General features: G+C 38.4%; 1 protein-coding gene across 1 annotated transcript in view; it reads left to right on the plus strand.

Moving 5' to 3' along the window:
• DNAH6 (dynein axonemal heavy chain 6) overlaps positions 1 to 26,049 on the plus strand; it is a 5,071,261-nt gene that overhangs the window by 53,561 nt on the left and 4,991,651 nt on the right. Inside the window, exons 2-3 of the mRNA XM_044059309.1 lie at positions 9,697 to 9,885; positions 22,466 to 22,716. Of these exons, the coding sequence (XP_043915244.1) occupies positions 9,697 to 9,885; positions 22,466 to 22,716 (440 nt within the window). The remainder of the gene's footprint in view (positions 1 to 9,696; positions 9,886 to 22,465; positions 22,717 to 26,049) is intronic.

Raw genomic sequence — 26,049 nt, forward strand, 5'->3', positions numbered from 1 at the left:
CATACAAATCTCAGAACCGCAAGGCTTCTCATCAAGGTCCCTGTATTTAGTTTTTCACATGGACAGGGTTTTCCTTATAACTAATGCAGCCTTTATTCCTAAGGTGGCATCCAATACCCTTTTAAATCAATCTATGCATCTGCCTGTGTTCTTTCAAGATACTGTAACAAGGGAGAATATCTCACAGATTAACTAGATGTTCACAACTTAGGTTCTGTATTCACAGGGCAAAACACTTCAGAAAGAATAACCGATTGTTCATTTCCTTTGCTAGGCCAAAATTAGGAAAGGCAGTCTCTAAAGTACCTCTGTCCAGATGGCTTTCAGATTGCATCTCCTTTGTATATCATAGAAACAACTTGCCTTTAGAAAGTAAACCTAAGGCACATTCAACAAGAGCAATTTCTACTTCAACGACATTCAACAGAGGATTATCGTTTAACAATAATTGTGCAGCAGCCACATGGGCAACTGTACACCCCTTTGTGTCTCATTTTAAGTTGGACATACGATCCAGGTAATGCTCATCTTTTGGATCTACCATACTCAGGAATATCCTTTCCTGATACCATTCAGTTCACAGCTTGAGATTCTGTCCCATATGTTTGAATGGATGAAAACAGGTAACATTGGATACAAAAGTTATATACTTACCATAATATTAGATCCATGTTGTTTCATTTTTGTCCTCTTCAAACTCTATCCCTCCAACACCCTTCCAGATTATCACCTATGACTTCTAGATGATTGAGTGGAGATTACTCACTGTCTGGGTACAATCTCACTAGTCTGAATTTCTATCTGATGTTGTCAATCTTCATTTATTCTTGACAGATGGGAGTTGTTTCCGATCCTTGGAACCGGCTCGGCCGTTATGCCAAGTCTCTACCCGCAATGCCCCTGTGACCGTTACCTCAGATTTCATTTGCCACTCTGTCAGCAAGATACATCAGCCTTCTCTCAGCTAAGTGTTGCCTTATTTTCTCAATTTTTTTAGTGAGAAAGTTAATCTTTCACCTTAATTTCCTCCCTGTTCTATTATTTCTTCTATCATTCTTATAAATTTCAGTATAACCTTTCTCTACCCACCCTTTTTCTAACCCATCAGGTTTTTCTTTCTACCATTGTTGGTACTAGCCCCTTTTACCTCAGGTAATCTTATCTACCATCGTTGGTAGATTTCCTCATTTCTTCTTTCTTCATGTGTGTGTGTGTGTGTGTGTGTGTGTGTGTGTGTGTGTGTGTGTGTGTGTGTGTGTGTGTGTGTGTGTGTGTGTGTGTGTGTGTGTGTGTGTGGTATGAGTATGATTTTCAGGCATATTTTTCATCTTCACCCTTTAATTTGGATATGTCTGAAAAACCTACTACGTCTGAAAAATCTCCTGACAAACCCTCTAAGGGTATGTCAGATTTCAAATGTTGTAAAGACTGTGATAGAAAGATGCCCAATTCCGATAGGGGAATCTTTCTTGTGTATACTGTTTAGAGGCACTTCATCTGGAAATAGACCGTGAAATTTTTAAGAGGTTCAGTCCAAGAACCTTGACAGAGTGTCAGAACAAGCTCCTGCTCAAAAGTCTCCTTTAATCCCCCTTCACTGAAGTCTTGTCCAAGGCAGATACAAAACAGGATCCTTCTAAAAAGAAGAGTCTGTCTGTACCAACCTCACCGCCAGTTCCAGAGGCTTCCAAACAGAAATCTTTGGTTCCACATTCATAGGAACCAATGGCTAAGGCTCCTAAATTGCAGACTCATGACTCCTTGGCACCATTAGCCTCTACTGCTCCATCAACTACCTTGTCTGCACTGACGCCTATAGTTACTGGCTTGGCACTGACTTCACTTATGTCGCTGCAACAAACTACATCGGCACCAACACAATTTCAGTCTATCCTCTTGACACCGAAAGCTGTATTAGAAGTACCTAGGACAAGACATTCTCCTCCAGTAGATCCTTATGTAAGACAATTACCAAGTCTATTTTTAGAATGCCCTGAGTCTCCTTCGGTCATTTTGGTACAGTCCTCCAGGAGTCTCTCAGAACTGGATGTCGTTAAATTTGGTAGATCAGCTGGTACTGGCCAGAGGTATCCCTGCCCCTTCTCATCCCACTTTCCCATTTGAATTGGGGATCTTTTCTCCTGGGACTCCTAATTATCCTCCTCCGACTATGACCACAGTTTCAGACCTTAGCACTTCGATACCCCTGGTACCAGTTGTCTCAGTACTGTTAGGTTTATCCACCTTCATGCCAAAAGTTGCTCTGATCTCTTTGGTTCCTTTTTCAGAACCAACTGAGTCTCATGGTCAAGACCCCTCAGTCAGTTCCATGGTTCCTGAGTCGGCTCCCATTTTTGTACGGTGCCGATCTAGGTTCCAGAAACCTTAACAGTTGTGGGTCCTTCCCTGGCTCTAACCTTGGAGGGCAGCTCCTTGGAGTGGAGTGTGACCTTGGTTCTGAGGTAGTCTTTCTCAGTTCCGGGCTCCCAGTCCTCTTCATGGGGGTGCTTCCTTTTGGGTTATGGAGAGGGCCTTAGCCTCCACAATCTCCCAACTGGTCCCACCCACATTGGAGTGCCATGTTTCCCTTTCCTCTGGTTCAGAGTTGACACCTATAGTGGATATAAAAAGTGTACACACCTCTGTTAAAATGCCAGGTTTTGTGATATAAAAAAATGAGACCACACTAAATCATTTCAAAACTTTTCTTACCTTTAATGTGACCTATGACCTGTGCAATTCAATTGAAAAACAAATAAATCTGTTAGGGGAAAAATATAAAAAAATAAAAAACGTACAATAAGCTGGTTGCATAAGTGTGCACACCCTTAAACTAATACTTTGTTGAAGCACCTCTTGATTTAATTACAGCATCAGTCTTCTTGGGTACATACCTGCCATCAATTAAAGAGACTGATTAACCTGAAATAAAGTTCAGCTGTCCTAGTAGAATTTTCCTGGCATTTACTCAGTTGCCTGCTACAACAAAAGCTATGGTTCGCAGAGAGCTTACAAAGCATCAAAGGGATCTCATTGTTGAATGGTATCAGTCAGGAGAAGGGTACAAAGAAATTTCCACAGCATTCGATATACCATGGAACACAGTGAAGACAGTCATCAAAAAGTGGAGAAAATATGGGACAACAGTGACATTGCAAAGAACTGGACATCCCTCCAAAATTGATGAAAAGACAAGATGAAAACTGGTCAGGGATGCTGCCAAGAGACCTACAGCAACACTGAAGGAACTGCAGGCATTTATGGCAAGTACTGGTTGTGTACTACATATGACAACAATCTCCCGTATTCTCCATATGTCTGGGCTATGGGGTAGGGTTGCAAGATGGAAGCATTTTCTTACACAGAAAAACATCCAGGCCCAGCTAAAATTTGCAAAACAGTACATCATGACTCCCAAAAGCATGTGGCAAAATGTGTTATGGTCTGATGAGACCAAGGTTGAACTTTTTGGCCACAATTCCATAAGGTATGTTTGGCACACTTTGCATCACCTAAAGAACACCATCCCCATGGTGAAGCATGGTGGTATCAGTATCATGCTTTGGGGTTGCTTTTCTTCAGCTTGAACTGAGGCTTTAGTCAAGGTGGAGAGAATTATGGACAGTTTCAAATACCAGTCACTTTTGGCCCAAAACCTTCAGGCATCTGCTAGAAAGCTGAAGATGAAGAGGAATTTCACCTTTCAACATGACAATGACCCCAAGCATACATCCAAATCAATAAAAGAATGGCTTCACCAGAAGAATTTTTTGGAATGGCCCAGCCAGAGCTCAGACCTAAATCCAATAGAAAATCTTTGGTGTGACGTGAAGAGGGCTGTGCACAAGAGATGCCCTTGCAATCTGACAGATTTGGAGCACTTTTGCAAGGAAGAGTGGTCAAATATTGCCAAGTCAAGATGTGTCATGCTGATAGACTCCTACCCAAGAAGACTAAATACTGTAATTAAATCAAAAGATGCTTCAATAAAGTATTAGTTTAAGGGTGTGTACACACAACAAAGTATTTGTTTAAGGGTGTGCACACTTATGCAACCAGCATATTGTATGTTTTTTATTTTTTATATTTCTTTCCCTAACAGATTTGTTTGTTTTTCAATTGCATTGTACAGGTTATATGCCACATTAAGGGTGGGAAAAGTTTTGAAATGATTTACTGTGGTCTCATTTTTTTATACCACAAAAACATGGCATTTTAACAGGTGTGTGTAAATGTTTTATATCCACTGTACATGGCAAGACTTTCCCTCAAGGCAGAGGGGGGAGTTCAGATGGACGACATCGACAATGAAGCAGCCGTAGCCTGTGAAACCAGGAGTCCAGAGATTCCTTTTCTGGACAGCCCTACCAGTGCTCTTGAAAGGACGCCCAATTGCTTACTGCTGGAAGCAGTCGAGGGAAGACTTTCTCTGCATCTACCAGTCTGGCATCAAATAACATCCGATTCATGGGTGCAGAAAATTATTGCCAGAGGCTACAGTATTCCCTTCAATATAATCCCCTGCTCTCGAAAGAAAATCCCGGATATGCCACCCCATCAAAGGGATCAAGCTGCCCAAGAGATACACAGGCTGCTTCAAAAAAGCGTCATCTAAGAAGTCCCACTAAACCAGCTAAAATCCGGATTCTACTCAAGGTTTTTTTTAGTACCAAAAAAGAGAGTGGACTGGAGGCCAACACTAGACCTCAGCCTTTTAAACAAATTTGTCCAACAGACAAAATTCTGGATGGTCACATTTCAGTCTAACCTTCTCTTTCTGGAGAAAGATGATTGGATGTGCTCTATAGACCTTCAAGATGCGTATTATCACATAAAAATAGACAAGCACTCCAGAAGGTTTTTCCACGTTTGCCTGGGAGTCAGTCATTACTAGTTCAGACCGCTACCATTTGGTCTCACCACAGCTGTTCACCAAATGTATGGTGGCTGTCATGGCCCACATGAGATTAAATGGATTTTGGGTGTTTCCTTATCTAGATGACTGGCTCCTCACATCCCACACCAGGCATTTGCTGATTCAAATCTTGGACTTCATTACCCATCTGTTCAGACGACTTGGTATAATGGTAAACTACAAAGAATCTCAGCTGTCCCCACTCAAGACATCAGGGCAAGACTAAATACAGTCTCCTGCATAGCCTCTCTACCACTTCACCAGCTTCAAAAAATAAGATGCCAAGTTCAATCCATATTACCAAAGTGAAAAGTACTTGCTCTTCTTGTTCTGCAAACCCTGGGTTCCATGGCAGCAGCTATCATCTTAGTTCCCATGGCACAGTATCATATGAGAATACTTCAGTGGCTTCTAGGCTCACAATGGTCCATTATTACTCACCCATTAAGTCACCCAATTTTAATAACACAAACTTGCAAGAAAGACCTGTCTTGATGGATGCACTCATAAGAGATCCTGATAGGACAACCCTTTGCCCCCCAACCAAAGGCTGTAGTGACCATAGACATCTCCCAGATGGAGGACATTATCTGGGAAAGACAGTCCAAGACACTTGTTCTCCTCAAGAGGCTTATTTGCACATCAGTGTCCTGGAGATGAGAGCAGTGCTCCTAGTGTTGCAAGCCTTTCAGAATGTTCTCCCTCCGGGAATGGTTGCAATCCAGTCAGACAACATGTTGGTAGTCTAGTACATCAACAAGCAAGGGGAAACCAAATCCGATCCCCTGTGCCAGGAAACTCTCAGAGTTTGGAAATGGGTGATATCTTCCAACCGCTTCCTTCTAGCAATGCACATCCTAGAGAGTTCCAACATGATAGAGGACAAGTTGAGCAGATGGATATTACTGCCTCAGGGAGAGTCCCCAAGAGACGCTGTCTTTCTAGATTGGCCTCGGGTCTCCTATATGCATTTCCCCCAATCCCCCTCATTCCCCTTTTTCTGAAGAAAGCTAAAAGGTTGCAATCCACAGTAATCCTCATAGCTCCATTCTGACCCAGGCAAGTTTGGTTTCCCTTCCTATGGCCTCTCTTGGTTCACTGACCTTGGATTCTGGACCCAGCTCCAGATCTACTCTCTCACCCCAAGGGCTATTACACCCAGACCGTCAGTCTCTTAAGCTCATGGGTTGGTTTCTCCAATTCCAATGATCGCCAAGCAATCTACTATCACTTCCCCTGTCCACAAAATTTTTCTTGCTTCTCATAGACCATCCACTAGGAAGTTATGTCATAGCAAATGGAAAGAATTCTGTCTTTGGGCCTTTGACAATAATCTAGACCCCTTTTCAGCTCCTGTTGAAAAAATCTTAGAATTTTTGGCAGATCTTTTTAATCAAGGAATGATGGCCACTGCTGTCACAGTCACTCTGGCAGCTATCTCTAATTTTCACAATGTTATAGTGACCATTCACTATCTCCCATCTCGTATGTAAAGTTTTTTCTTAAAGGACTACTTTGCATAAAATCCCCATTCAAGGATCCACTACCACCCTGGGATCTTACTTTCATTTTACAACATTTGGTATTACCTCCCTTTGAGCCAACAGCCACTTGTCCACTCAAATTTCTCTCCTGGAAAACCCTTTTTCTAGTTGGCATTACATCTGCCAGAAGGGTCTCAGAAATACAGGAACTTTGTGCAAAACCACCATACATAATCTTCCATAAGGAGAGAGTGTCCTTGAGAACTAATCCTTCCTTTCTTCCTAAGGTGGTCTCCGAGTCAAACATCAATCAGTCCATTCATTTACCAGTTTTCTTTCCAAATTTCTCTGACAAGGGCGAATACTGTCTATGTATGCTAGACATTCACAAACAGCTGAGATTTTATCTGCATCGGACTAAGGATGGTAGATCTTCAGACCAACTGTTTCTTTCTTTCTCAGGACCAAGAACTGGTAAACCAGTCTCCAGGGTGACCTTGTTGAAATGGCTTAAGAGATTGCGTCATCTTTATTTATGATCAAAATAATTGTAAATTACCTGCTCCTGTAAGGGCACACTCAGTCAGATCAATGGCCACTTCAGCTGTTTTTCATTCCAAAGCTTCTCCAGATGAAATATGTGTGGCGGCCACTTGGGCAACTCCTCATACGTTTATCACTTGTTACAAATTGGATATGGTCTCCAGGGGAAGAGCATCATTTGGTTCTATGGTGCTTAGGAATATCCTTCCATAAGGCCACCCAAGGTATAAGTAGCTGGAGACTCTGTCCCATCTGTCAAGAATAAACAAAGATTGACAACATCAGAAGTTATGTGATCACCATAACATTCCATCTGTGTTGTTGATCTTTGTTCATTCTTGACATCCCTCCCTCCTTACCCTCTCTGTTCAGATATCCTAGAGGATCGTACACTTGTCCTGGACTTATGCTAGGGTTTTTTACCTTGGACATGACTTCCTCTCAATTATTATTATTGTTGTCATTAGATAATTCATATTGCTGCAATTTTTTAAACTCAATCTGAGGTAAATGGTCATGGGGCATTGTAGGTAGAGACTTGGCTCAAGGGTTTTTGGCTGGCACAAGCTGTATAATGGCTGAGCCGGTTCCGAGGATCAGAACCGAGTCCCATCTGTCAAGAATGAATGAAGACTGACAACACAGATGGAACGTTATGGTGAGTACATAGCTTCTTTTTCATCAGCCATTACACATTAATACATTTATTTCCCTCCATCAAAGTTTTCTCCTTTCCCTAGGTTAATTCACTAAGGTACATATAACTATACATATATGGGTCTACCTTGTTTTATTAAAATTTCAAAACTTCGAAACCCATATGGCTGAGACCATATGACTGAAGTTTAAAAACTTTGAACACTTTGAATTGACATCGCCATACAGCGCTTAACAGGAGAGTTACCATTTTATTCACTGTAGTGCGATCTCGGACTTGGTATATTTAAGTAGCAGGAGGTATGAGGGGGTGCAGGGGGCTTGGCCCCCTGCAAAAACGTAAAGGTGAAGCTTTTTGTTTAGGTGCAGTATTTTTGTTGTAGTTTCAAAGTTTCAAAATTTCGATCATATGGTCTCAGCCATATGAGTTTCGAAGTTTTGAAATTTTGATAAAACAACATAGACCCATACATATATATATATATATATATATATATATATATACATATATATATATATATATATATATATATATATATATATATATATACATATACACACACACACACACACACACACACACACTTAGATATTTTATGCCATTATAAGGCAAATTCGATCTGAGTATCTGAGCTGCAACCTAGAGTAGGGGAGGAGTCAGAACTCTGGAAATGATAAGCTTGAAATTGGTGCCAAGGTCGGATTTTGTTGGGTTCGACAACCCACATGTTTGAAGCAGACGAAAATGAGGCAACATGGATCTAACATTATGGTAAGTACACAACTTTCATTTCAGTGTCATCAACTTAGCGAAAGAGTGAAATGCATCCATAAAATTTAATGGCTACATCACCTAGCATGCTCAGAGATGTGTGCATTAAAGTCTGTGGATGCACCTCAAATTAAACCTTAGCTGATATCACAGAGGGATACATTAAATTTATTTGGATGTTATTTTAATAAATATGTTTTCAAAGCTTTTTATCAAAAAATGATGCAAACAAATAAGGAAACAAAGTAATATGTGTGTGTCATGACACTTATCTCATTAAATACCGCAATGTACCTAAAAAACTAAGAAAAACACTTTAAGTTGTGTTATTATTTTTTGCTAAGCAAACATCGGGGATCATTTGAAGGCACTCTTCCTCCCTACAGGCAATAATCATGAAAAACAATGTATGCACCAAATGAAACTATAATATTTTCTGTCACATCATTAAACTAGATATCTATTGAACATCTAAAGGTTGTAATTGTAATACTTAGAACTACAGAACTGCAAGTTCAAAAGGGGCATATATATCAAATCTTAGATTACAGTATCTGAGAATATTCCCCCTAATTTGAGGTACAGTGACCTTGCTGCTAATATAAATTAGTATCAGGGGTGTGGGAGGTATAGCCACACCTACAACAGGGGGTGCAAGGGCACTTTGTCACCATGCAAAAGTGCTTGAAAAGTTTAACCATGCGTTTCAACATTTTCTATTAGTCTTTTTGAACTGAAGTTCACGTGTTGGAACTCAAATTAGTGGGTCTCTCGCTTCTGACAGTGAGTCTGTTAACCTATGGGGTATGTCAGAAACTTTAGACTTATACATTTGTCTGTTGTTATTGCAACAGAACTCTTGTAAAAGTAGTAGACTGCTGTGGTTAGTTGTGTTTACCTGTAAAGAGGACAGATCTCCCATTTCAGCAGTTTCACTCCTTGTACTCAGCTGAAATGCCCTGCTTGATTTATGACATGTAGAGTTATCTATAGTTAGCACAAACCAAGCTTCTAATCTTTAAGTATAATATAAAAAGCAATTAGTGCCTACAAAAAACTGTTCCTTAGCGATCTAAAAAAATTGTTTGCTCTAATAAATGACTGATCTTGCAGTAAAATAAAAAAAATACTTATTAAGACACACTGTTATATTTTGTGGCTTGTCTAACTGAAAAAAAATGTCTAACAAAAAAGATGCTTTTATCAAAACAGAAAATGAAAAAGGTGAAATGTGATATTTTGCTCATTTGCCAAATGAAATCGTTGCTGTTATGAGAAACTCTGATTTTTTTCACAAGTAATGTTTATTATTATTATTATTACAGCCTATATTAAAGACTTACCAGGATCAAAATCAGCCTGAATATAAACATGATAAGAATAAAGAACAATTAATTAATGCTGGATGGCAACCTCCAGTGAGTTTGCTAGAGAAAAGGCGACTGACCTCTGTTGAACCAATCGAGTCACCTTGTCATCTTCCAGAACTCCCAAGCACCCTTAAAGAAAAACAGGTTTGCTTTTAAGTTCTTTACTTGTTAACTTCTTTAACTAAAACATAGTATTTATAAATGTTAAATAGTAGGATCATAAGGGTTGGTTGTATAACTAGACTCCCTGCCTCATTCTGTCTAAGAAGAAACGTTGTAACACAAATGTTGGAAGACTTGTTGAGCAAAACGCTAAAATTGCTATGTTTTTATAAATTTTCACTATAGAATATGTAAAAAAGAAATGTGGATGACTGTTTCATGAACACTGTAGAAGCTTCTTGTTATAATGTGTTTAAATGCTGTTCGAGTGAGCAAGGCATTGATATTGCTGAGTGCATCTAGCTGTGGATAAGTGCATGATTGCAAAACAGTGATCTCACACTCAAATGGATTTTGGGCCAGTTGAAGATGAATCCACTGAGCTAAGGGCCAGAACAAAGGCTGTTGACCATACAAAAAAAGTCATGAAGGTGCACACAGTCACATTAGATAACATAGCAGTACAAGACCAAAAAAAAAAAAAAAAGCCACATGGCACACAATTTCAGCAAATAACATAGTCCAATAGAAACACACACATACACACACACACACACACACACACACACACACACACACACACACACACACACACACACACACACACACATTTTCCAGTATGATTCATTTTATCAAGTGATTTGCTCCTCAAATAGTGTGTGCAAACCACTTGGTAACTAAAACAAGCAGCATTACGAGATACTAATCAAACTAGTCTCATTCTGTTGTATATTCCTTGTGTTTAAACACACAATCCTTTTTGAGATGCAAGAAGTCTCTGTTTTACTGGTTCCACAGGTGAGCCAATAAGAGAGTATGAAGAGACAGAGAAAGAGAGAGAGAGAGAGAGAGAGAGAGAGGACTTGATAGTCTCTTACTGTTACTTTCTGGAGTTGAAAACAGACTAATAGAATAAGCAAAACTCTTCTGCTAGTGATCCCTTTTTGCTCCAGGAAGTCTGTAGTTCTGTCATTGGCTCCACAGTCAAGCCAGTATGAGAATAGAGCTGCTATATGCAATCCGATCCACAAAGATAATAATTTGTCAGTGTCATTCATATCACAAAGAGACCAGACTTTTATTCAAAGAGGCATAGAAGCAGGCCACATTGGGACAAAGGTTCATAGGCTAAATTGAACATGCTGATTGGTCACTTCTGGCCTGTGGGACAGGATGTTTAAGACCATTGTTGTAAAGGATGTATGTCTATGCTATACAAAATATACAAAAATGCTTTGAAACTTATTTTCTAGGTGTTTTTGCCGGCTTCTCCCCAGTTGTACTTGAGCTCATTTGTTTCTCTATGGTGGGGATTGCTTCACAACCTGAGAGGCAAGAGATGGTTTTGGGAAAATTTTTCAGGCAGGCATGAGGGTTGCTTCTCCCCTCACCATCATCTCAACTTTGAGAACAAAACTGCAGGCCCTGATGATGCCTTCAGGAAACCTATACAGCAAGCCGCATATGTTAGAAGCAAAACTTTAATAAACACAAGTTGAGCCTGATTCAACAGGACATCATCAGGACTGGTGTTGGTTAATTAAAGCAAGTTTAAATACACTTAATTAAAAACCATGTGGTCAAATAAAAACAATGAAATACAAAATACATTAAAACAATCACAGTATGGGTTAATTAAGCAATAAAAACAAATCAGCTTTGTTGTAGCTTAAAACCTAGTTAAGAACGATTCCTTGTATAGACAATTAAAACAAGTTTCTTAACCCTAGTGGATAAATACAGTAAAGAGTAATAAAATTGAACCAATGTCATAATAAAAATATAAAGAAAACAGGAATATAGTAATCTAAAACCTATTTACAACTTGGGAGACTGTAGATGCAGGACACGTTTTAAAGATATACCATCATTTAAACCTGGTCTAATTTGTCATATACTTTATAGTCTTTATTTATTCCCATGGACCACTCCTGGGACTGTATGGAACCTAGTCCAAAATGAAGAAACAAAACTTAGTATTTTTGTACACATAATTTTGAGTTTAAATAGTGCATTGTTGACGTTCCTCATGTTAATATCATAATGATGTTTAGAAATCCTTTTACAGAGTGTGCGCTTCATTTTGCCAATGTAGAATGCATGGTAAAAATCACAATATGCCATGTATATCACCCCTTTAGAATTATAGTCACACGAATAATTTAATCTGAAAACATAAGGGACAGTACTAAGTTTTAGCTCCTTTCCCTCATGTAAATATTTACATTATTTACACATACCACATTTTTTAAACCCTTCAACTTAGTTTTGTTTGCAACTGGTGGGGTAACAGAACTTATTTCCTCAAACTTTTCTTTTAAGTTTTGATGTCTTTTGCACACAAAACATGGCACAGGACTAAGACATTGAAAAAGCTTCGATCAACCTCAAATAGTTTCCAACTGTTTTTGATACGTTGTCTTACCCCTGATGTTTGCATACAATGGGGTGCAGGTTCCACCCATAGCTACGCCTGTCACCTGTTTAAAATATTCTTGCTCAAAGTAAACATAATTATCAGATAAAAGAATTTCCATAAAATCATGTATAAGATTAATCTCATTATTTGTCGAACATTCACATGCTAATAACATGTCTCTAAACCACTCCATACCCAAAGTATGGGGAATACAGGAAAACAAATACTTTGGGTTGCATGCAAACATCATTTTATGTTTTTGGGAGCAGCATTATGTATTCAGTCCTGTGCATGTGAAACATATAGCCAGATTTGTAAGGTACGTGGAGGATATTGTTATTTGGAAAGGAAGTTAAAATGAACTGGAAGAATTTATAACTTTCTTAAATTCGACCACTGATTTTTAAGGTTTACTTTCTTCCACTCCAAGGAAGTTATACATTATTTAGATGTTTCCATTATTAAGAACTTTTTTTTACCAAAGATTTGACTTTTTCTAACAGTTTTTTACACTTTGACAGTAACCACACATTTAGTCAAAAATGGAGGTTGGTTAAAGGACAAATGGTAGGTCGTCTTGCATTATCTCTGATGGTGATGAATTCAACAAAGAATGATTTAAGTTAAGGGTTCCACCGCTGTTGGGTAGAAAAACCCAAATGGCCTTAAAAATAAGAAAAACAACTGTATTCATTTTGAACAAACTATGTTGCCAAGGTTTGATAGTGAGACCGCAGGGGTTAGACAGCTTATCAAAAACAATTGGAAACTATTTGAGGTGGATCCATAGTGTTTTCAATGTCTTTGTCCCAAGCCATGTTTTGTGTATAAAAGACATGAAAACTTAAAAGGAAACTTTAAGTGGATAAGTTCCGTTATCCCACTAGTTGCAAACAACACTAAGTTGAAGGGTTTAAAAAATGTTGTATGTGTAAACAATGCAAATACTTACATGAGGGGAAGGAGCTAAAACTTAGTACTGTCCCTTATGAGTTCAGATTAATTTATTTGTGTGATTGTAATTCTAAAGGGGTGATGCACATAGCATATTGTGATTTTTGCCATGCTTTCTATGTTGGCAAAACAGAGCTCACACTCTGTAAAATGATTTATGAATGTTATGATATTAAGATGAGGAGCATCAATAATGCACTATTTAAAGACAAAATTATGTGTACAAAAACACTAAGCTTTGTTTCTTTATTTTGGACCAGGTTTCATACAATTCCGGGGGTGGTCCATAGGAATTTAAAATAGAGTATAAAGAGCTCCTGTGGCAGATTAGACTGAATGCATGCATACCCCAAGGTTTAAGTGATGGTATGTCTTTAAAAAGTGTGCTGCAACTATGGGTTGCTATGTTGTAAATAGGTTTTAGATTACTTCTTCTTCTTTCGGCTACTCCCGTTAGGAGTCGTCGCAGCGGATCAACTGTTTCCATTTCTTCCTGTCCTCTGCATCTTTCTCTGTCACACCAACCACCTGCATGTCCTCTCTTTCCACATCCGTAAACCTTATCTTAGGCCTTCCTCTTTTCCTGTTACCTGGCAGCTTCATCCTTAGCATCTTTTTCCAATATACTCTGCATCTCTCCTCAGCACATGTCCAAACCAACGTAATCTTGCCTCTCTGGCTTTATCTCCAAACCTTCCAACCTGGGCTGACCCTCTAATATACTTTTTCCTAATCCTGTCCATCAATGTCACACCCAGTGCAAATCTTAACATCTTCAACTCTGCCACATCAAGCTCTGACTCCTGTCTTTTTGTCAATGCCACTGTCTCCAACCCATATAACGTAGCTGGTCTCAGTACCCTCTTGTAGACCTTCCCTTTCACTCTTACTGGTACTCATCTGTCACAAATCACTCCTGACTCTCTTCTCCATGCACTCCATCCTGCCTGTACTTTCTTCTTCGCCTCTCTTCCACACTCACCATTACTCTAAACTGTTGATCCCGAGTATTTAAACTCATCCACCTTCACCACCTCTACTCCCTGCATCCTCACCATTTCTCTATCCTCCCTCTCATTCACACACACATAGGTTTTAGATTATTATATTCCTGTTTTTGTATTTTTATTACAGCGTTGGTTCAGTTTCATTTATCTTAACTGTATTTATCCACTAGGGTTTTGAAACTTGTTTTTAGCTGCCTTTACAAGCAGTCATTCATAACTAGGTTTTAAGCTACAACAAAGCCAATTTGTTTTTATTGCTTAATTAACCCTTACTGTGATTGTTTTATTGTATTTTTTATTTCATTGTTCCTATTTGACCACATGTTTTTTTGATTGTGTATTTAAACTTGCTCTAATTAACTAACACCAGTTCTGATGAAGTCCTGTTGAATCTGACAAAATCACTTAACATGTGTTTATTAAAGTTTTGCTTCTAACATATGGGGCTTGCTGTTAATGTTTCCTGAAGACATCAGCGGTGCCTACAGTTTTGTTTTGGTTAGTTGTTTGTCCTGCGGCACCTTTTCTCCATTTGTTTTGGTTCAGCTATGAGAGCATTTATGATGACCCTAACTCCTCCCTTTGGGTAGCTGGATGATTAAGTGACATCACTGGAGGACTCATAATGCCTTCCCTACATGGGTACATGCCTCCACAGGCCCACTATGAAGGCTTCTGGAGCTGTAATGTGTCTTTGCATGTATGCATCGAGAATCTGAATTTATATTTGTATGATGGCATTACATGCACTGTTTATGAACTGGTTACCTTAAATGATCCAGTCTGTCCACTTAAAATGAAGTACTGGTGACCAGAGGTAGACTGAATTTAGCCTCATAGTTTTTTCCAAAGCTCAAGGTCCCACCCTAACTCCTACAGTGCCCCTCACTTCCTTGTCTACTCCAGATCTTGTTTGCTGTTTCCAGCATCAAATGCAGATCCCTGGAGCCTGTGATACAACCATTCCTTATATTTTTCTTGGTTAAAAGTAGTCCTTAGTCTTTAAATTAGTGTTTCTATAGACACAGACACTTTTCTCAGAGCTAGTAGTATTTGTTCCCTGTCAGAATAAACTCATGTCTCCACTGCCTCTCTAAGGGTGGCAAGCTGCACCTCTTTCATTTTCTATTTTATAAATGGCCTTTTTTCCTGTGTAAACTCAGTTATATTATAGTTTTTTTGATATTATCATATTGCTGTCTACTTAGCTTGTGTTTCTTCTTCAACAAAATCTTATTACAGTGACGTTTTCATTTTTTTATTGTGGTGTTGGTTGAGATACCATGCATTTTAACCTTAATTTATTATTGTTTTTCAAGTTTCTTCTTATTAAATAAACTGAGTATAATTTTGTCATATAATATGGACAAGGCCCCAGGGTTCAAAAATTGTAAGAGATGTGAACACAAGATCTCCCCATCAGGACAGTCATGATTTACGAGTGGTTTGCCTAGGGCCCGATAATTTAAGATATGATTGTGACATCTGTAAAACCTTAGACAGTAGAGCACTGTAGAAGAATAAAAATTAACTAATTTTAAACTGTCTTCTTCTTTGGAAAATAAAAAGCAGGAGAGAGAGAGAGAACCATTGAAAGGAGAACAGAAAGCTGGAAGAGGCAAAGTTGAGCAACAGGCCTACACCCCCCAGAGTGCCCAAAGTAGTGATTGCTACCCCAAATTTTTCAGTCTGCTCAAGTATCTTTCAGACTTTTCCATCTGATGCCTCTTAATCAGAAGTAACCATGAATTCCGACCTCTTTGCAAGGAGGCAACTCTGTAGCTTTGTCTCAGAGTGAGAACTATTCAAATATCTTGAGTATCGTCCTTAATCTGCTTTATCAGTGAGGCCATCAAGATCAATTAGGAGTTCTTCTGTGCATGTAGACTTTGACTGGATGAAGAGGGCCTTGGTCAAGGCCAAAACTGAGTTGAATATCCTGTCATTGGCTCTGTATCTGGGGTGGATGGAGAAGACCCATCCTAGCCACATCCTGTGCTCTTTCCCCAGGCCCAATTTCAGCAATGGGAGTTTCGGAGTCAAGTGTTCTATCTGTATCTTCTGTGTCAGTATAAATGATTTTGCCTCCATTGGTGCCAACCTCCTTGGTTACAGCAGTCTGACCCCTTTAGTACTTGGAACCACTATGCAGCACAAGCTTGGAGTTGATTACTTGGTGACAGGGTCATCACAGATATGATTGGGATCATTCTCAGTGTCTGAGTCATGTGCATTTGACCCATCAATGCCAAAACCATACTTGGTGTCAACTGAGTTTTTGATACTGCATGTGGTCAGTGCCATAGACTCAGTGCCAAACTCGCTGGGGTCAGCCAGCCATGGTACTAATGACATCTGTAGTAACAGCCTCAACATTGGCATTTGAGATTTTGGAGTGACTAATGAAGCAACCACTTGGGTTGATGGTCACTGGAGATATATTCTCTTTCTCTGTTCCAAACTGTGACAGCCCCTCACTTCAGGGTCTTTGGTCCTTCATCTGTATTCCAACAACAATCTGTTTCAAAAAGCCCTTGCATATCCCTTGCATTGATAATCGTCTCTTACTCACAACACTCAAACAAGTCTACTCTGAATATTCCTATAAGAGGAAAGTAAAAGAGGAGGCACCTTTGCTTGCTATCAGAGTCCACCACCCCAGGTACAGATCTTGATGAAGGGGAAGGTTCCCCACACTCTCCTGCAGAGAACCCTAAATTGTGGAGATCTTGGAATTTATGAGAATCTGGGAAACATGGCCCAGAGAACCTCCTCCCTGATGAGAAGATCCTACAGGAAAGCTTTCAGACTCTCCATGCGCATTTGACCCATCAATGCCAAAAACCATACTTGGTGTCAACTGAGTTTTTGATACTGCATGTGGTCAGTGCCATAGATTCAGTGCCAAACTTCCTGGGGTCAGCCAGCCATGGCACTAATGACATCTGTAGTAACAGCCTCAACATTGGCATTTGAGATTTTGGAGTGACTAATGAAGCAACCACTTGGGTTGATGGTCACTGGAGATATATTCTCTTCCTCTGTTCCAAACTGTGACAGCCCCTCACTTCAGGGTCTTTGGTCCTTCATCTGTATTCCAACAACAATCTGTTTCAAAAAGCCCTTGCATATCCCTTGCATTGATAATCGACTCTTACTCACAACACTTAAACAAGTCTACTCTGAATATTCCTATAAGAGGAAAGTAAAAGAGGAGACACCTTTGCTTGCTATCAGAGTCCACCACCCCAGATACAGATCTTGATGAAGGGGAAGGTTCCCCACACTCTCCTGCAGAGAACCCTAAATTGTGGAGATCTTGGAATTTATGAGAAAATGGAAAACTTGGCCCAGAGAGCCTCCTCCCTGATGAGAAGATCCTACAAGAAAGCTGTTCTAGTAAACCACATGACAGACCTAGTCATGGAAAAGTCTTGGTGAGAGCCTGATGTGGCTGTGCCAATACCAAAGTATGATGACTCCTCTTAACAGATTCTGTTATGTTAATGGTAGCTACAAAACAGCAGTCCTCTGATAAGAAACTAACAGTACTGTTACATATGGAGAGATTCTCAGGCAGTTGACCAAAAAGGAAAGAGTGTTTTTATGTCAGGCAGATTTGCTATCAGGGCTGTTAATTTCCTAATGTATGTGACTCATTTTCTGTGAAAGCATGTGAGAAGACTCTCAACTCACTGAAGATGTTTCCTCACAAAGATCTTTATCTCTAGAGAGAGAATAACTGGTGGTAAGAATGCAGAATTTCACAATGCTGTCCATGAGGCTCCTTCATAATGCAACTAGTGGAGCAGCAAGAACAGCAGGGGCAGACATCACTGTGAGAAGGCAGATGTGGCTGAAACCATGTAGTTTTGTGGAACACTTTAAGGTGTCCTTCTCCATTGCTTCCTTTGATGGCTTATCTCTTTATGGACCAAGGTGAAGAAGTTGTTCAAGAGTGAACAAGAAGGAAAAATGCTCTTTGCTGTTGGGGTCAAGTTCGCTACACCACAATAGTTCTTTTCTAGGAAGCAAAAGGATGCCAAAAATGTGTGGCTCTATAAGTCCCAAAAGTAATCTTATGTGTAACATTCTAAAAGAAACTCCCTTGCCAATAGGGGCTTTTACAATAGATGCCACCCAGAGGCAGAGGTGGACTGCAGAATCAAGGTTTTTGTGGCCCTTCACCCTCAGGAAGTAGCAACAACACCCCCAGAAGAATTGCCTGACTGTCCCAATCTGTAGGCAATCAAAGGTCAACTATACCTTCATCTAGAAGCAGACTTCCCATAATGCAGAACAAGTAGGCCTGGAATATAATATTCTGCTAGACTTTTACCCCTTCAAAAGGAGGTGACTGTGTCAAAGATAAATGACCTCTTCCAACAGAAATCCATCCAAGAAGTTCCACCAGACCAGAAAAGATTTAATGTTTATTCTAGATTTGTTTTAGTTCCCAAGAAGACCAGGGACCTCTGGTGAATTCTGGATCTCAGTGACCCAAGTGACTGTGGAAGGAGAAAAAGTTCTGGATGATTACCATGCAAGTGATCCTTCATTCCTTCCTTGGCTACAGAAGGGAGACTAGATGCACTCCATACACTTCCAGGGTACCTGGCTAAATATACAGATAGCCAAGGTTTCTAGAAAGTTCTTGCTTTTCTGGGTAGGAACCAGTCAATATTAATTAAGGCCTGCTCTTTGGTCTCACCACAGCCCCCGACTGTTTATTTTACCCCGTGGTTAGTAGTGATAGTGGTGACAGCAGCTCATCTGAGGCATTGAGAAATGAGAATCTTTGCTTGTCTGGATGAATGGTCCCTTGCTTTTACCATGAGGGAATGATTACTGAACACAGGGGGCTACTTATGGACTTCAGCTTTGTCTGTTCTTGGGAATGTCAATGAATAATGTAAAGTTTTTTTTTTTTAAGTATAAGGGAAATATTTAAAACATGTTTCTGTGGAAAGCTGGTTCTCTGGCAACTATTGAGGATTGCAGTACTTAAGTAATGGCAGAAAGTCAGACTTCCTATCCTTCAGAAAATGCTTAGTATTGCAAAACCTGTTTGTCTTGCATTTGTTTAAGTTTAAGAGAAACATTTAAAACATTTCTATGTGAAAAACTTGTTCTCTTGTAACGGTTGAAGATCACAGTTCTTAAATAATGGCAGGAAAGTGAGCTTCAGGCTTTATGTCATTCAGAAAATGTGACAAAATGCAAACTCTGTCATTCTTACATTTTTTATGTAAAAGAGCAATATTTAAAATGTGTCTGTGTTTTGCTGCTGTTCCAATTACTTTTTAGCTGTGTCCTTGATTCTTGGGCCAAGATGGTAGTAGCTAATGTCGGATGCTAGTTTATCTGTTTGAAATGTCATCATACCTGTAAAGAATGTAAAACTGTTGTGTGTGCGTGTGGGTGTGTGTACGTTTACTGTTAAGGAGAAACATATTTTACCAGATGGAGCTGTGACACCATGCTTTGCAATTTCTGTTGATGGAGAAGCAAGATGCAGATTTTTAAAGTAAGAGCAGAAAGCAGCTTTTGACATTGCACTTGGTGGGTACTGGGCACATCTGTGATTTTGTGGGGGGTGTAATAGATTTCAATGTATGTAGCATTTGGCATTGCACTTGCTGGATATATCTGTATGGGGGCTGTAGTGGATTGCATAGTATACATCTAACAGCAATTATATGTAGTAAAGCTGTTGTGTATTTGCTATTGTCATTAATTCATTTGATCAGAAGACAAAAATGTGTAGCAGTAATACTTGTGTAACTATTTTGCCCCAAAAGGAATTTTTGTGGTATGTTATGGTATCAAATAAAAAAAATACATAATGATGGAAAACATCTCACTGCTACTTTGTGTCTAAGTATAACTACTTTGCAGCCATTTAACACTTGTTTGTCAACAGATATATTTATGCATATTTGTATATTTTGTGTAATTATCTTGGGCAGTATCCACATAACAGCAGCGTGGAGCAACATTTCACATAATAAGTTAGCACATTGGTCAGGAATTACTGCAGACCCAAATGGGGTGGTCAGTAAGTGACTGACTATGATTTTCTGCCTCTCCTGAGTACATACTATATTAATATTTATGTTAATAACGTCACCCAGAAGGGGTTTATATGTTACTTAATGATACTAAATGAAAACTTAGAAAATGCTGCAAACATTGTCACAAATACCGGCCACCTGCCTGCTAATAATCTGCAGATATTTATTTTTGTTAAGTAATGAAGTAGACATACTTGTATAAGTATACTAAATCTGTAAATATCTCAGACATTGTCCACCCGGGCACATTCTGGAACAGCAATTCACATGCCTAGTAACCACAGAGGACAAAAAGTGCTCTTTGGACAAATGGAGTACTCAATACCAGAGGAAATGTGGGTTAGTTTCCAGAATTATTATTTATATGTGTTATATGTTAGTAATTATATTAATAACAACAAAAAGAACAGATCCCCAATGAATTAACAGTGCAGAACAGCAAAAAATCCAGTAAAGAATATGTATGTACCTGTGGTCTGATGAAGCTAGTATAACTAGTGAAAGCGCTTACCTATTTGTTACTTAACACTTGGATTATTCATTAGTGAATAAACTCCTGGATTTTATTTCTGTTTTTGTTCCTGCTTTGTCATTCTCAAGTCCAACTGAGTGCCGTGTTTGGTGTAGGTACATATATAGTCTTTACTGAATTATATTAATAACTTGAATCTTAGGGAGTTTATATTGTACTCCATGGTAAAAATTAAAACATACACAATTCTGAAAAAAGTTTGCACTGATGGTCTGTATCTAACTAGGACTGATTTGCAGATATTTACATTTATTTTTGCATTAAATACGCAGATATGCATACCACTTATAATTATGCAAATTTCTCAAAAGGGATTGACTTATACAAAACTGTTTTACAGCAAAATGAAGAGTACATCTGCATGATCAAAAGTCGCACTGATAGATGGGGTCTACCTACTATGGGTACATAGAGATGAAAACTTGTTTGCTGAATGATAATAATTAAATATACATATTATTGAATTACTCCTTCAATATAATATTACCATTATGTCTGGCTGAAGTATTAAACTGACCATTTTGAAGACAAGTGCGTATTGAATAATGTTTGTATTTTAGCTTTTTCTGTAGTTTTTATACTTTTTGAGATATTTTGTTTATTTATTTATTTCATATTTGTTTACTGAGAAAATCCGTCTGGTCATAGATCCCATTTTGAGGGAGGTCCAGGGAGAAAACCTCCAATAAATGCAGTATAATTTTTAAGATGAAAATGACAGTTATTAAATATAGTCATTGACAATAATGGGGAAAATTAACATTGAGAAAAATATAGTATAGTGCAGATTTGAAAGCAGCATATTGAGATAATAAAAAAATCTTTTGAGACAAAGAGAGTGAGTTCCATGTAGTTATTTAAGAGTATAGAGAGACATATCCATCCATCCTCAAATCCTTTTCCCATTTTTGCACATGAGGTTGAGGTGTCACTTTAACTGTGACAATCATCTAGAGCCAAGTTAATGTTTATCAATATTTAGTAGCATCAATCCTTAATGATTTTCCAGAAAACCACAAATTTTGAAGAAAACACCAAAAATATGAGACAAAAATCTGGTCATTCTGTGAAAATCTGAGCAGTTCAGAGGTATGTCCTTTTACTAAGGGCAGAGTGTGACCTTAGAAGAAATTATATAACATTCTATGTGGTGGGAAACACAAGACTCCAAAGAAAGGTTATATTTAGTTTTCTTTGTCATGTAAAATTATGTTCATAAGTAATTTAGCTTCTGAAATCTGCTGTATGTCAGCAAGTTACTTTTTGACAAAAATATGATCTCTTTCAGCCCTGCCACATATAGTTTTTGGACATATGAAATTATGACTGCTGAAAACCGCCATGGCATTGAACCTGCACTTATTTTTGCCTTTGAAGTGTGCTTAACTGACACATGCTGACTACTGTAGCTTTTAGCTTTTACTTCACAGCATCTAATCTGTACATGTAAAATTATCATTTACAAATGCTGTAAATGTTGTTGCTTCTGCTGTTACTTTGATTTCTGTCCAGTGCACATCACTTTTTGCCATTAGGTGCTTCATTTTATTTAATTTGTTTTTTTTTTCATTTATAGATACATTTGGACTATGGTAGGACATTATCTCCTAAACCACCTAAACAGCCGCGTATATCTTCAGGAGGATCTAGTACACGTCAAATGCCTTTTCCTTTGTCTTTTAACTCACCAAGAGAAATTATTCAAGCAAATGTTGAGGATCCCTTGGATATCATTCAGATAATTCGACAGAATGTAAAACTTGGTTTTCTCTACATGGCACCTGCTGTCCCAAAATCATCAATCCAATATGGTGCATATAACCTGAAGTAAGTTGCATTTGATTTCTTCAAAAAGAAATAGATTACACCATACCAAATTGATTAATTATATTTTGAAATGTATATTTGTCACTTTGGTAATATTTAAAGCTATAATTCACAAGTGCAACTAGTTCAAATGTATTATACCATTAGTAGTTACATTTACTGTCCATACACTGATCTGGTCCAAATCTGATTAACAGATAACCATTCTATGTTCATCATATTGATCACTGCTGAAGTATCCTTAGCTATATGGGTTATATCCTGCATAGGATATAACAGCTGGCCAGTTGCCAAGGCTTTAGGACTCTTTTCACATGCCCAAACCATTAGTCAGTTCATCTTGAGCTGACTAGAAAGACTAGCTTGGGAGTCAAGTCCTTCAGAGCTTTCCTCACATTAAAGATAGTGCTCCTCTCTGCGGGCCTTGATGATTGATGGCCGGCTTGTGTTGTTCATTTGCTTGGGAGATAAGTTCCCTTTGGGGAAAAACTTCAACATCGTATGTTTGTTGTTTTAATATAGTTTCCTGCTTAAGAAAGTTATTTTTAGCTAGGCATTGGTGTTTTATTGGACTGTCATGAAGACTCAATTGTACTTGCAAATAGGACTGTACTTTCTGAATTTAAATTTTTTTAGGGTATATTAATAACAGTACTGAATTCCTGCATTTTACTCATGAGGAGGTACACTTTTTAGATGTAAACATACACAAGGATAGTGCTAACAGGAGATATATATCCAATTTATTTAGGAAAAAAATGGTTCTCATACTCATATTTGTATTATGAGAGTACCCATCCCTTGACACAAAAGAAAAATATAATCAAAGGACAAATGGTACGAACAACTTGTATGACCTCCATTAGGGAGGATCTTGAAAAGGAATTAGAATACATAGTGGGGCTGTTTTTGGAGAAAGGATACCCTGATACATTGGTTGAAACTTTGAAAAATAAAATTCTCATAGGATGGGGAAACAAATATATTCCTCTATTAAATAATGTCCTTTTTATTAATGGTAACAATGAAAATGGGGGTAACAGTATGAAAACTGTTTTGAATGAAGAACTAAAAGAGAAGGTAGTAAGGCTTCTTTGATTAGTAATGACATACAATCAAAATACTGGAAAGATTCAGAATTTTCTTTTGAAAAACTGGAAGCTATTTTCGATTATGCCTAATAAGTTGAGTATATTTTCAAGACCTTTAAAATTTAGTTTTAGAAGGAATCTTAACCTTAAGGATATTTTTGAAAATGGAATCAATTACCAGCAGAACGAAGAAGGGGTCAAAAAAGGTACCTTTAAATGTGAAATGTTCCCCCAATGCCCCTTTATGTCATATCAGGTTGAATTCACCCTAGACAACCCTAAAATAAGATTACATTCTAAAGGATACTTTTATTGTTTCACCAAAGGGGTGGTATACATAGGTTACTGTCAGGCGTGTGGTTCATTCTATGTGGGGAAGATCGAACGCACCTTAAGACAGAGAGTTTATGAGCACATGTATGAAATAAACAGGAAAAAGGAAACAGATGCTCCATACAGACACTGTACAAAATGCCCAATGGCAGATTTTAGGTTTTGGGTACTTGAAAGGGTGACACAACAGGAAAGGGGAGGTGATTGAGAGTCCAGGCTGGAGTTTAGAGATCTTATTTGGCAATTGCGTATTGATGTATGTGTTCACCCTGGACTGAATGACCACATTTCTTTGACCCCAGCATTGGGGTTAAGAGTTAGTGCATTATAAAGAATAGTTTTTACATTTTGTCTAATATAATTGACTTTTGTAAGTGCACATTTATGGATGTACATTTTTATATAATATTTTTATTATGTTTTTCACTATATGTCAAATACATTATGTTCTTCTAAATACTTTTTTTATTTGTAAAATGGTAACTGTGATGTTTTTGGTTATGTTGTGACTGTTGTGGCCAATAGGAAGTGTGAGGTGGTTATATAATGAACAGTTAACAAAATATGTCAGATTCTGATGATGTTTCTGGTTTCTGGAAACTAAAGCGCTAAATCCGTGTTTTTGTTTGAACTAAATGATCTTATTTTAGAAAGTGTTCTTATTTTTCATTATTCGGGGACTCTTTATTGGCACACTGATATAGTCTACTGAAGTGATTTTTTGTTACTTAGTCTGTTTGTGGCTTCAGTTTCACCCATTGGTTTACAAGTCTTTTTCAAAGTGTCTGAAATCTCTGTCTTCTGGTTAAGAGTTCTGTTACACAAGCCAGGATTCCAAGAGCACATTCAAAAGTCTTTCTTGACTCCTTCCCACAAGATTGTGTTACTTGGATGTCAGCTACATTTCGCAATTCAAAGACCATTTCTTCACAGGAAAAATATATCTATATGTCAATCTATTTCTGAGGTTTTCCACTCAAACTTCAGTCACTGTGAGGGAATACCTCAGTATTTTGGGTGTCTTGGCTTCTATGCTTTTCATGATACCCTTTGCAAGACTCCACATGAGAAGGATACAGTGATATCTGAAGTCTCTTTGGTTCCAGCACCAACACCCTTTGGCTTTTTAAATCCCAATGCTGGGGTTTGTCAGAAGAGAAATCATTAGGTGGAGACTACAAACATCCTTAGATCCAGGTCTCCCTTTCTCCCTCCCTATTCCAAAGCAATCAGTTACCACAGATGCCTCGAACTTCGCTTGGGGAGCAGTTTCAGGAAGGATAACAGTGCAGGGAATGTAAAACACAACTGACAAATGCAAGCACATAAATATCAAAGAGATGCTTACTTAAATCTTTAAATCATCTTTGTTAGCCTGGACCTCTTCAAGTTGTTGCAGACAATACCACAGTCTTGTGGTACATCAACAAACAAGGGGAGACCAGATCATAACCCCTTTGCAGACTAGCTATTTTAGCTTTGGATATAGTTTCACAGCACAAGCTCAGTCTGCAGCCATCCTACATTCCATCAGAGCAAAACTGTGTACCAGAAAAGCTGAGCAAAACCAGGATGGACCCTCACAAATGGAAACTAGATTGTGGGGGTCTTCCAGTATTTGATCCCACTTTGGAAGTTTCTCAAGTAGACCTCTTTGCCTTCTCTCTGAACAATTAGTCAGCAAGATTCTATTCCAGGACTCTATGCAAGAAGGCCTGGAAAACATATGCCTTTTCTTTTCCTTGGACACGAATGTTAATGTATGCTTTTCCACCCTTTCCACTAATATTCATGGTACTTCTGAATATTCAGAAGGAATCCCCCAAGATCATTGTGGTGACTCCCTTTTGGCCCAGGCAGCTACTATAATCTTCCTCACAGACTGGATCTACTCACCCAAGAATAGGGA

This window comes from Protopterus annectens, chromosome 17.part0, assembly GCF_019279795.1.
Source record: "Protopterus annectens isolate FY-2018-M chromosome 17.part0, PAN1.0, whole genome shotgun sequence".
Classification (NCBI taxonomy): Eukaryota; Metazoa; Chordata; order Ceratodontiformes; family Protopteridae; genus Protopterus; species Protopterus annectens.